Here is a 13907-nt window from a genome sequence, read left to right as displayed (position 1 = left end):
TTAAAAAAAAGTTGAAGGGCAGACTTTAGTAGACAAACTTGCCTTTATTTTTATGTTTTGATTAGCATAAATGTGGTATTCAAGATTTTCAGTATTTTTATATACTATCTACTCTTAGGGTCGAATCTCTCATATACATGAATATAAAACAACTTAAATGAAATATAAGTAACAATATAAATATTTCTAACATTTATTCAGGACATTCACTGATTTTTTTTCTTAAGAAATATATATATGTCAGTGACCTAACTGCAATCAATGCAATTTATTAGAATGTTCTGAAATATAATAAATGAAAAGGCATTATCTTTTTTAAGTAAAAATTGCATTTTAGATTTCCAGTGTTCTTGATATACTTTGAGAATGTCATACATAGATAAATATAACACTGAATACAACTCACAAACAAATGTGTTGCCTCTCTCTCATATTATATATTGCTCATAAATATATCAAGGGGTTGTTTTTGTTTTTAGTTTTTATCTTTTATAATAGTATGACAATTATAATTGTAATTTTGGAAATAAAAGTGCAAAAAAATATTAGAAAAGACATGCGTAACCCAAAAAAGTTACTGCATCTTCGATCTCAATAAATTTACGTAAATATTTTACAACAAATATACTCAGAATTTGTTATTGATTTTAGTTATCTGTTTTAATATTGTGTGAGCTGTGATTATAACTTTACAAAATAACAAAATTATTTTTTAGAAAAAACACATCTAAAACAAAATTATTTATTAGAAAAACTCATATAACTTGGTAAAATTTACAATTATCTTGTAAAATAGTTATTTTCAACTTATGTGGAAGGTAGGGAAAATTCATTGGAATTTTTTTCTTGCACCATATACATTTGCATGTCTTCCTCTTTCCATTGATGTATTTTTTTTCTTTCTTTTTTTAATTGGCCAACCTCAAGGGTTCATTATCAGATGGTATACGAAAGGTATTTCCTGTTAAATACGTATTATTTTTGTAGAAAAGAAATGGTACAAAAAGGTGTTTCATATTAATACTTTTTTAAACAAGTAGACCAAATCAAGACAGTACTATAATGGTAATTGTTAACATTATCTACCAGTTTGGTAGTATGCCAAAGGCACTCTCCACTGTATGACTTGACCTACTCAGTCGATAATTAAAGATGCTCTTATTTGCTGCCAGATTTCATGCAGGGTACCTATGGTTTCATTATAGGGTTTACCAAGTAATTACATAGCTATAAGTTTCTAACACTACGGCGCTTGAAATTTGAAACATTTTGGAAATCACAGTAGTGCTCTTTTGTCTTGGATGTAGATAACTAGCCCCCACCCACCTTTGGGGAAGAACAGGTACAATGTAGCTAAAATATCAATTTGTTTCTGCCGGTTAACGAGCTTACATGGTGGTCGAGCAACCCTTGAAATTTTTGGTCACCAGATGGTTGTGGTTTTTCACCGGTTGGCTGACATATTCCATTACTTTCTTAGAGCTAATTATATTAGCTCAGATTTAACTATATAATTAATATTGACTTTCGATTGAATTATGTCAAACTAATTCATCCAGTATTAGGTTTTGCAGCTGAGACTGACCTCTGTTAAATATGACTCCCATACTTTGTGTGTTATGTGCAGAGGACAAGTTTGTTCTTTAACTCTGACTTGCAACAAGTGTGAAGATTGGGATAAGGGGAAATGGCAGATATTAGATTCCTATTTAATGGAACTTGAACATGACAAAAGTAGGAAAGCAGCTGCTAGAGCAGAGGCTAAGAATGCTAGTTAGGCGAGTTTACCTAGAGTTCAGAATATCAATGTTCAGTGTTTTGGCATTCTTCTTCACGGTTTGGCCCGCCATTTACGACACCTGTTAACCATAAGAGTGAGATGGCAGACTTGGAGAACTCTACTCAAAATTGGGAGCTGTCCATCGCCGCCCCTTCTGGTTCCTTGTCGCCCCGACCCACGGCCTAAGCCATGCTCTCCCCAAGTGGTTTCTCGAAGCCCCGACCCACACCTCGATCGATGTCCTTGCAAGCTGCCACTGCGCCGTCGGAGCCCCACTCCGTCAAACTGCTGCCCTTTTCCCGACAGAACGTCGCAGCCTAGCTCCACAGCATGGAAATCCAGTTTCAGCTCTATGGAATCACCAGAGGGAACCAAGTTGGACCTGATCACTGCAGCCTTCCCATAGGATGTCTTCAACCGCTTCACCCCATGGATGGCCAGCCAACCCGGAGTGCTACCCTACGAGGACCTGGAGACGCAGCTGACCCAGGCCTTCTCCCTCCCGGTCACCGAGAGAGCCGCCCACATCTTTGACCTGGTGGTCAACTCCATGATCACCGAGGACCCAAGGCTAGCCTGGCACAACCTCCAGGCCCTGGTACTGCAGCCAAAGGTGGACCCTCAAGGCTGCAGGAAGGAGGTAAGCCTTCTGAAACCGCTCTTCCTCCGCCAACTCACCCCTCAGGTACGCAGCCAGATCCCCGACACGGATGAGCTGGACTAGGAGTCTGGTGGAGCAAGCTTATAACCTGTACACCGCCACCCGTGCCACAAAACTCACCATCAGTCAACAGCCTGCAGCAGGAAGAGCCCGAGGAGGCTGGGATCGATGCAGCCTTCTAGAGGAGGAGAGCCCCGCAGCCTTGCCAGGACACTGCTGGTGCTACTTCCACCAGAAGTTCGGGAGTAAGGCAAGGAAGTGCGAGTGCCAGCAGCAATAGCCAAGTCCCGCCTCAGAGGTTTTTACGTCAAGGACACGATCTCTGGCCTCAAGATGTTGGTCGACATTGGTGCCATACAATCGGTGTTCCCGCTGTCAGCAGAGGACCGCAGCTACACCCCTGACACCCCAGACCCTCATAGCCGCCAACAGGACCCCCATCTGCTCCTATGGCACCAAGACCCAAACCATCGCGTTCCTGGGTCGGACCTACACCTGGCCCTCATCATCACTGATGTAAGAATCCCTCTCCTGGGGGCGGACTTCCTGGCTCACCACGGGCTCCTAGTTGAGGTAGCCCGCCAACGCCTCCTTAACACAGAAACTTGCCTCTCTCGCCCACTCACCACAGGCCCCAGAGGACCCACCGTATGCTCCGTCTCCCCCCACAAGTACGCCTCCCTCCTACAAGAGTTCCCGGACATCTTCTGACCCGAGCTCTGCCAGGTGGCAGGAGCCGCGCCCAAGCACGGTGTGTACCATCACATTGACACCAAGGACCCCCTGACGCCCACAAAGTTCCGCCGCCTCCTGCCGAAGTTCCTCCAGGAAGCCAAGAATGCATTCACAGAGATGGAGCAGACGGGTATCTGCAAGAAGGCCGTGAGCCCTTTGGCATCCCCCTTCCACATGGCGAAGAAGGCAGACGGTACATGGAGGCCCTGCAGTGACTACTGCCACCTCAACCTTGTCACCACGCCTGACAGATACCCCCTACCGAACATGCAGGACCTCACCGGGCCCCTCCACGAGCGAAGATTTTTTCTAAAATTGATTTACTAAAATCTTACTTCCAGGTTCCCGTCTAATCATTATGCCCTTGGGGTCCTTTTTGTTTGCCTTCTCCACCTTCGACCTGCAAAACGCTGGAGCCACCTTCCAGCGCCTTATGGACCGCATCCTCAGCGACTTGCCCTTCTGCGTCTGCTATGTGGACAATAATTCTTATGTTTTCCAGATCGCTGGAGGAGCACCTGAACCATGTCCGGGGCTGTCCTCAAGCTCCTGCAGGAGAACGGGCTCGTCATCCGGTTCGACAAATGCACGTTCGGCACAGAAAAGGTGGATTTCCTAGGCCATGAGATCACCCCAGCAGGAGTACATCCCATGGCATCGAAAGTAGCCGCAGTGGAGAAGTTCCTGACACTGACGACAGTCAACGCCCTCCAAGAGTTCATCGGGATGGTGAACTATTACAGAAGGTTCATTCCGGACATCGCCCGCAATATGTGCCCTTTGACCTAGGTCCTGAACGGCAAGCTGAAGAAACTGAAATGGGGGGAAGCCCAGCAGCACACTTTCGACCGCACCAAGTCGTCGTCTCAGCAGAGGTACAACCCTGACTCACTAGGATCCTGATGCACCCCTAGGGCTCACGATCAATGCCAGGAACATCACACATGGCACCATCCTGGAACAGCTGGTCAACGGGGTCCCTACGTCACTAGCTTTCTTCAGTAGGAAACTGAAACCCTCCGAGACCTGCTACAGCACCTTCGACCGTGAGTTCCTTGTTGTCTACCAAGCCATCCGCCACTTCCAAGTACCTCCTGGAAGGCGTTCCGTTCACCATAAGGACAGACCACCCGCTGCTGGTCCATGCCTTTGTCAAGGCAGGAGACGCTTGGTCCACAAGACAGCAACGACACCTCGCGGCCTTCTCTTTGTTCGTGTGCTCCATCAAGTACGACCCCAGCAGGAGGAATCCTGTAGCTGATGCCCTCTTGAGGATCGAAATAAACTCCCTGCACCTCTGTGTGGAGTACAAGGACCTAGCACAAGAGCAAGCCACCGACCCCGAAGTACCAGCCTACCACACCACCAGTACTGCCCTCCGGTGGGAAGACATCCCTTTCGGTCCTTCCAAGACAACGCTCATCTTTGACACCAGCACCAGCCGCCCATGCCCCATAATCCCAGCCTCCCAGTGACAACTGGTATTTGACGTAATACACAGCCTCTCGCACCCGTTGCCCCGCACAACAACCAGACTCATGACAGAGAAGTTTGTGTGGCATTGCATCAAGAGGGACTCCCAGGAATGGGCCAGGAACTGCATCGCGTGCCAAAGCAGCAAGACAGGAAGGCACACTGAATCGGGAGTAGGCACCTTCCCCTCAACCCAGGCGGAGAATCGGGCACATACATGTGGACGTTGTCGGCCCCCTCCTCCCATCCAACAGTGCCAGATACCTCCTGACGGGGATCGACCCGTCCACCAGGTGGCCAGAGGCCACCCCGATGTCAGAAGCCACTGCAGACGCCTGCGCCGAAGCCCTCCAGTTGGATCAGCCACTTTGGAGTGCCAGACGACATCATAACCGACTGGGGAACCGCCTTCATCTCGGAACTCAGGACTGCCCTGGCACGCTTGATGGGGACGAAACACCACACCACCATGGCCTACAACCCCACAGCCAACGGCATGGTGGAGAGAACCCACCACTCCCTAAAAGCCTCCCTGATGGCACAATGGCCCCGACTGGAAGGCACAATTACTGTGTGTCCTCCTCGACCTCCGCACCGCCCCAAGAGCCAAAGGCGACCCCTCACCGACGAAGGTCTACGGGGAGACTTTGACAGTGCCAGGAGAATTTTTCCTGGCCGACAACAACGACTTCGACGTCCCCCTGTCAAGACTCCACGCAGCCGCCCAGAAATTCATCCCCTGCCGGGAGACCTCCGACAGAAAGAAGCAGTTCTGACCGAGAGCCCTGTACTCCTGCCAATACGTTTTCATAAGGAAAGCCCCACTCGCCAGCCCCTAACGAGACCCTACTGAGGACTGCATCAAGTCATCTGCTTAGCAGAGAAGGCGTTCCACGTCTCTATCAACGGCTGCGAGGACTGGGTCTCAATAGACTGGCTGAAGCCCGCTTTTGTTCCTGACGAAGACGTCCCCTCAGAAAGCTCCTGCAGGATCCTACCTCAGAACGAAACCCCACCGGAGCCCACCAGTACCCCCAGATATCGCCGAGGTCGACCAAGGACAGCAGTCGAACCCCCCAGGTCCACCACCAGGGGGGCATCCTGCTGTCCAACTCGCCAGAAGATGAGGAGCCTGAGGACGTCCATGACAGATGGCATCACGCACCCGCGGACTCCTCCAGCTCCCAGCAAGATACCGCTGATCATCAGCCAACGATTATTACCTAATCATTGTTTTGGTGGGGAGTATTTGTAAGGACGACATTTTAACCAAAGTGTCTGTCCTTCTTTTGTATATGTATATCCTTTTATCATATATCAAAATGTAGAGTAATTCATGGCCTTTCTGCCGATATATATATCACAAAAAATGTATTCTCCAAGCTCAGTTATATGTATATCAGTTATATGTATATATATAGGTGCGAGAAAGCACAATCTCAGTAGGGGCTCTGTCCCTTTTGTATGTGTGCTTGACGGACACTACATCTCCGTCTGCACAGCCTCCTTATATACAGCCATCTCTGTACAATAAAGTTTGTAAGAGTTTCTCTTTGTCTTAGTCCAGTCCTCACACACGTCTTATCTAATATATCTTTGCACTTTTATTTGCAAAATTACAATTATAGTTTACTTACTATCATAAAAGATAAGAACTAAAACCAACATAAAAGATAAGAACTAAAACCAACAGCAACCCCTTGTTATATCTATGAGCAAATTCTTAAAATAATAGTCATGTGAGACAGAAAGGCACTTCATGCTCCCTTTAAGTCAAGATCCTAACTAACTTTCTCATGAGCTGCCCAGTTGATTTTAGCCAGTCTAAAAGTTGCCATTTGTGAATTTATGGGCTATAGAAGTAATGGTGCCTCTTTCCACCTGATTCCCCCAAATTGATGGCGCGTAATATTGTTACTCACCATGAGTGACTCCATTCATCACCCAAAACCTGTTATTGCTACTTGTATGAGCATGTCCGTCCATGAAGGGTTAAGTATATAGGCTGTATAAAAGGAAAAAAAGTCTGTAGCCTTTTATCTAATCCTCAGGTCTTTGACATAAACTAAGGCAAATAAGGATATATAATCCTAGATTATAGGCTACAGACAATATCTGCTACTGTCTAGCTAACTTATTCTCACTAAATCAAAGCAAATTGTAGGCTACTGCCTAGTAGGCTGTTGCAGACATCATTATCTGAAAAGGTTATTTATATTAATAATAAATTTGGAACATTTTAAGATAAAACTTCTAAATAGAAAGATAAATTCTTGAAAACAATTTGCAATTTTACAAATAACAATCAGAAATTGTGAGAAGTGCCGACGTGCTCATGAAAAGCCAGTTTATAGCTTTTCACACAATTAAGTCATTGTTCCAAAATCTAAAAAAAAAAAAAAATTAACAGGAACTTAAAATTATGCACTTAGCTTTCAAATTAGATGTACAGAGCTCTGGGTTCAGTTCACTATACATTTACCAACCAGAAAAAGGTAATGGTGTCTTGGTCCATGTCTGATCATATGTAAACAGTATGACAGCGCATATGTCCATAGCCACTTCTTGCGGGTTTTTTGAGGTAAGCTGGGTTCAGCATTCGCTGAGGATAGAGAAAGTGCCCTCTCATTCTGAGTCTATTTATAGTCCATCACGTGTTATAATGTTAATCATTGTGACACAGTACCTGGCCAGAAGACCAGCTAAAAGAGAATTCTTTGACATTAGTCAGGTCACTGTGGAGCTCTGGTTAGACCATGGAAAGGGTAACTCCTTGAGAACACAATAGCGACTACACTATAAAAAATCGCATATGACAATTAGTTACGTTCCAATGAAAAGTTCATGTGACTTAATTTGCGCAACTCAAATTGTGTAATAGAAAGGTATCACTGTACATACGTACGTACTGTAAATCATTATTTTATCATGAAATGTCTATGTACATACAGTACAGCCAGTCCCTGGTTATTGGCGGGGGTTCCGTTTTCGTCAGGGTGCTGGTAAGTGAAAACCCCCATTACCTGAAACTCAGCGATTTATGGGGCTTATGATGCCAAGTTTTGGTTAATGGCACCTCTGTTAGGTTAGTGGCGCCATAACTCTATTATGGGCACCTTATGGTGCCAATAACCAAAACTTGTCCCGTTATAGCGCCATAAATCGCAGATATTTAGTGTGGTGCTAGACAAGCCCCATAAAGCTGGATATGACATTAACCGAGTCCGCCAATAACCAGGGACTGCCTGTGTACAGTATTTATTCACAAAAAAGTGATTTTGTGAATTGCGAGACCGTGAATAGCGGGGAATTGACTGTAATGTAAGTGGAGTTTTTTGGTAAAAGTGTGAAAATTTTAATTTTAAATCAAAGTATGTAGCTTATTTGAACATAGAATCAATATTTTACTTGTCATGCTTTACTCTAATTAATACAAAAGATCTTTTATAGAGAAGACTAGATTATCAGAAAGCAGTTTTATTCCCTTTGAAGCATCTCTCTTATCATGGATAGCATTCTCAGTTTATGTGTTTTTTTGTATAGCTAATGTCCATATTGTAATTACAGTCAGAAATATTCCCTTTTCGTGAAAGGTCAAGAATTTGAGGATTACATGTGCAGTGGTCCCCCTGTATTCGCGGGGGATGCGTACCAGACCCCCCCCCCCCCTATGAATAGTTAGAACCCGCGAATGTTTGGAACCCCTATAAAAATGCTAAAAACAGCCTATTTTGTTAGTTAAAATTCAAGAAAAACCCACTAAAAATTTTCATACATGGTTTTTTTAATAGTTTTATCACAAAAAAGTGCATTTTATGATGAAATTGATAAAAAAAAAAAGAAACAGGAATTTGTGGATATTTCTTATAGAAAAATACTGCGAATGTGCGAATTTTCCACGAATAATGTGGGGAAACGTTCCTGATAGAAATCCGCGAATGTGTGAGTCTGCAAATCCGGAGAACGCGCATACGGAGGTCCATTGTATTTGAAGATGTAAGAACTTGGATGAATTTGAGAAAGTTTGTGGAGGGCATTATAGAAGTCACGAGAAGCAATGAATTGCCAGCTTGAGATGAGTCAAGGAGATATTTCAGTTCAAAAAGCAAGACTAGGGAAAAATAGTAAATGTGAAAAATTTGTGTCCGTGTGTAGAGAAAGGTGCTTTGGTTTTCTGAAAAAAGAGGTTACATTGCAAGATGGAAAGTTGGGAAATAAGAGTGGAATCATAAAAGTCTTTTCTTCAGAAATGGAGTTATTTATGTCATAGATATTAGGTGTTTTTAACTTTGCCAGAGAACATTTCAGTTTGCATAGAAATAGAGGGTCATTGTTCTAGTGCTATTTTTCTTAACCTTCAAGTTTGTTTGATGTATTTTGAATGATTGAAGCCCAAGTACTAAAAATTTTATGAGGACTGTAAACACCTCAAGGTTTCTTCTCTTCATAGTGAATAAAACTGGATATAAAAACTAAAAGGATATAGGTTTTAACCTTATATGAGTAGCCCAGAACCAGAAGGTGCTAAGCGCCACCCCGACCAAAACCGAGATTATCACAGAAAATGGTCCATCATAGGCACAAAAGTTTTTCCCAATTTGGATTTGGTCCTGTCTGGCCCTGCAATATGGTCAAAAATCCCTCAGAAGTCGGTGCAAGTTTCGCCTGAAAAAATTGTAGCGCGCGGCGGCTAAATTCTTAGAACCAGAAGGTGTCATCTTGCATCGCGTCCCTTCACCACTCATAGTCCAGAATCCCCGGGAAAGTGGTAGCCAATCACAGTGCTTCGACAATGAGTGAGTAGGCGTCTCAGCCAATCATAGCGCAATACGCTTTCCTGAGCCAATCAGCGCGCACGAAGCATAGCGTCACGGGATGTAGAAGAATGTAAACAAATTTACGCAGTTCAATAGGTCCGCGTGCTTTGTAAACATACGCTCGAGGATTTATCCTTTTTTACGCTATTTTACACCGTTCCGTGAGTGCTTTCATGACCATGGCTGATAATAGCAATACAGCATCATCTACTAGTGAACGTGAGTGATATTACAATGCCTGGCCCTTCTCAAAGCCGTAAAAGAGTGTGTAATATGAGCCAGTGGAAGAAGGTTAAAGCAAAGAAATTACGAAATTACGTGATGGCGGTATGGAGTATATAAGTAGATCTATACTGGAAAAAAAGTAGCAGCTAGGAAAGTTGGACCTGCTTGCAATGATGGCTGCTTTGATAAGGTAGGTCGCGAAGCCATCCAGAATATCTTTGAAAATTATTGGGCACTAAAATCGTATGCTAAGCAGACTGCTTATCTTCAGATGCTAATGGACTCTGTACCAGTGAAAAGGCGTCGTGCACCTTTAGGAGAGGAACCACCTATTAGATCCCAGACAGTATTGTACAAAGTAGTGTTCAAAGATATGTCTTACAGTGTTTGCAAAAATGCCTTTATGTCTATTTTTGACATTGGTAGGAAGAGAGTGGCCAATGTGTTGAAAAAAACTCACTGTTAGTGGCACTCCTGTGTCAGCTAAGAGAGGGGCACAGGAGCCTGGTATCAAGATTAAAGGCAGAAAAGCAGAGTGTGTACAAGAGCATATTAACCTACTGCCAACATTATCGTCTCACTATGCCAGGAGCAGGACACCTGGCAAGAAATACCATAGTCATGAAATGACCCCGACCAAGATTTATGACCTGTATTGTGAGTATATGGACGAGAATGAGCCGGATGTAGAAAAGGCATCCCAGTCATACTATCGTAATGTGTTAAACACTGAATTTAACATCGGTATTGCTCCTGCAAAGGTAGATACCTGTAATACCTGTGATTTATTAAAGGCTAAGATCGTAACAATGACCCAAGGTGTTCCAGAGACAACTGTTGCAGACTTGAAGAAGACCTTGGAGGAACACAAGGCTTTAGCATCTTAGCATACCATGAAGAGGGTGAAACACTTGCCTTGTGTTTCAACCTCCAACAAACTTTGCCGACGCCCAAATTCACAACCAGCACAGCTTATTACAAGAGAAAGATGTGGACATACAACTTCTGCATTCATAATATTTTGAGTGGGGAGTCAACCATGTATGTTTGGGATGAGGCGACTGCCAGAAAAGGAAGTGTGGAGATTGCTAGCTGTCTTATGAAGTATATTGGTGAACATCATACTGACGAGTCAAACTTAGTGTTGTTTTCGGATAACTGTTCGGGACAAAATAAGAACATTAATATGGTTATGTTGTGTTTGCGGTGGCTTCATGAAAAGAAATTCTTCCGCATTAATCATATTTTCCTTGTGCCTGGACATTCGTACATGCCTTGTGACAGGCATTTTGGTATCATAGAACAGAAACTGCGAAGTTTTAGTGTAATTGAAACAAAGCATGATTACATTCGTCACATTAAGAGTGCCATAGTGAAGGGCTTCCCTGCAGCTGAGATGGGCCAAGATGATTTTTTTTATGTCGGGGTAATGTTGCCTTACATTGTTAAGAGGTCCTCAAAGGCAATGAATTTTATGGATGCTAGAATCCTCAGCTTTGACACCAACTACATGGAAGGTTTCAAGGTGTTGGAGACGTATTCTGTGCCCACTAATAAAATCAGGCTCATGCCAGGGAGGAAAGCTTATGCCCCAAAGGCTTTCACTCTGGCAGACATTGACATTCCCTTGAAGTATTCGAGCCCTAATCCATTGCCAGAAGCCAAGCTAAAGGATTTAAAGGACCTTGTCCATTATAATGCACCAGCATCCAAGGCCGAGTATTTTCACAAAATATTCCGGGAGCAGGCAGCATCACAGTCCACACAGGATCCAGATGACCCCGAGGAGGATGTAATGGATCCCATCCTGGACTATGATGATCAGTAATCATAGTCCCCACCTCCCCCACTGACCACCGATGACGACTTTTGCGCAGATTGGATTATGTTGCTGTGGTGAGTGTTCAATCAAAAATTTCTAGTATCATTATTATTAATGATAATGATTATACTGTTGTTTTTATTTTTTTACATTATTTTGAACTATTTTTGGGTGCGTTTACATTAATATTGTGGTTAGTTTTTATTATTTTTTATGTTCGTATGCATTGGTATTTTTGGGGTATTTTTCAGTATTTTCCTATAAACTTTTATATTAATACTGATTTTGAGCTTTTTTCTATGTATTTACATAAGTTGGAACTGTTTTAAGGGTGTATTTCCATTGGTATTGTTGTTTATTATTTTTTATGTTCGTATGTATTTTTGTTTTTTCGGAATTTTTTCGGCATTTTCCTGGTATTTTTCAACAAACATGGACATTCATAATGATTTTGAAATGTTTTCTATGTATTTACATGATTTAGAACCGTTTTATGATGTATTTCCATTGATATTGTTGTTGTTTTTTATCATTTTTGATATTCGTCTGTATTTTTGGTATTTTTTTAGTATTTTCCTAAAAACTTACAAATCTGACACTTACACTCAAAAGAACTATGGTATTTAGCTTTAAAATGCAACAAACTCCATGTTAATACCTATTATAGTTACCGAGCTACAATATTTTAACTTTAACTCGCAATTACTCTATTTTTTAGAAAACAGCGCTTAGCACCATCTGGTTCTTAGCTACTCATATATCTTACCAGTATGGCCTACAATGGATGTATATTTGGAGATATGATATGATTGTATGTATTGGAAACAGTAGTACCTAAAACTTGTAATGTTCATTCTATTGAAACAGTCAAATTTCACTAAGTATCTCATATTTATAGGAAAGGAATGATTTTAAATTTTCTATTTCTTAGATAGTACTACTACATACGTATATGTTCTGAAGAATACCTCTTTGTTCCAATCAGTGCAAAGATGGTATTCTTGAGGATTTGTGAAACTGATTTTTTGTGGGGTTCCAGAGAACATGAAAGCTTATTGCAATTGTTAGAACATTGTGTGAAGTTTTGATTTATGATAACTTGGGTTGATAGGGTGCATAAATTTATAAACATTTAGTTTTCCCTTCGAAAATAAGCGTTTGAAAGTGAAAGAAAAAGGTTTTGTTTTTAAGCTCTATATCATCTAAAAGATTACATATTCCATAAACTTTGAATCCTTAGTGCCCACAAATTTAATAGAATAATACAACCTTTTACAGGTGACTTCTCAGCAGAGGAGCTTTCCAGAGTTTTCTACCCAAACATGGAATGCAGTGATGGAAATGACACAGGATTAGTCAACACCAGAGTAGAGCACAAGGTATATACTTACACAGTACAGTATTATATTTGGTGGGTGCATTTTGTACTTGGTACCATGTACGTATGTCATTTAGTGTTCGTCAAGTGTAGATTTACTTTTTAATTTAAACCTAAATTTTCTCGTTTCAATGTTGCTCCCTGAAATTGCAGGTGAAACAGGAACCTCAGTCACCTCGAGGCGTCCTTCAAATGCCACCCTCTCCAGATGACAGTCATGATATTTGGGAACTTCTCTGTGATACAGACATAAAACCAAATCTCAAGGTATGTGGACATAGCAAGAAGTTAATGGTAGAATTTATGTTTAGCAGTAGAATATTTTAAATATTTATTTTTTTATCATAACTATATGCCTTTGACTTTTGATACAAAAGATTTACTGAAAGGAAATCAAAGATACTGTAATTCCAGGAAGGTAAAGTAATTTAAGAGCAAAATTAAAGATAAAAAAAGAAAGATACAATAATATAGTTGGAAATAGAAAGTGAATTATTACAAAGCATGGTAGCAATGATTTAGCCGGGAGCTATAAGAAACGTGTCTTTCCTCTAATATGGTCTGGAAGGGAAGGCTGAAACATTTTTGCACCTGACGTTATATGCCGTGATCAGTTAGGTATTTTTGCATTTTGTATATTACACAACCATTTGCTAATGCAATGGCTCTCACAAAAAAATGTATGACAAACTGAAATATGCAAGAGGTTCTTATGATTTGGTCAAATGTAGATTGAAAATCACACATAAAAACAACACATATGAGAAAGAATCATCAGGTTTTCCCTCCCGCTTACTTCATTCAAGTCAAGAGAAAATGATGCACCCATATTTCACGTCACAAACTGTGAACAAAATTATCAATACATAAACCAATTTAAAGATTTTTTTTTAGCATGATCGCTTCATGATAGTATGTTTATTAGACATAAAACAGTTGAACACTGTTAATAACTAAAATTTTATAATTCCTTGAAATTTGGTGGTCTGCACACTCCTTAACAAGGCTGAGGATTG

General features: G+C 41.8%; 1 protein-coding gene and 1 pseudogene across 6 annotated transcripts in view; both read left to right on the top strand.

Moving 5' to 3' along the window:
- Window positions 1-13907, top strand: part of LOC135222789 (cyclic AMP-dependent transcription factor ATF-6 alpha-like) — a 181924-nt gene that overhangs the window by 82398 nt on the left and 85619 nt on the right. For all 6 annotated transcript variants that reach the window (XM_064261071.1, XM_064261070.1, XM_064261073.1 and 3 more), the window contains 2 exons: window positions 12792-12892; window positions 13045-13158. In XM_064261071.1, coding sequence (XP_064117141.1) covers window positions 12792-12892; window positions 13045-13158 — 215 coding nt within the window. The remainder of the gene's footprint in view (window positions 1-12791; window positions 12893-13044; window positions 13159-13907) is intronic.
- On the top strand, window positions 7312-11699 carry LOC135223328 (uncharacterized; annotated as a pseudogene).

Source organism: Macrobrachium nipponense, chromosome 8 (genome assembly GCF_015104395.2).
Source record: "Macrobrachium nipponense isolate FS-2020 chromosome 8, ASM1510439v2, whole genome shotgun sequence".
Lineage (NCBI taxonomy): Eukaryota > Metazoa > Arthropoda > Malacostraca > Decapoda > Palaemonidae > Macrobrachium > Macrobrachium nipponense.
The sequence above is the reverse complement of the archived record's forward strand: the minus strand, read 5'-3'. Positions and strand labels throughout refer to the sequence as shown.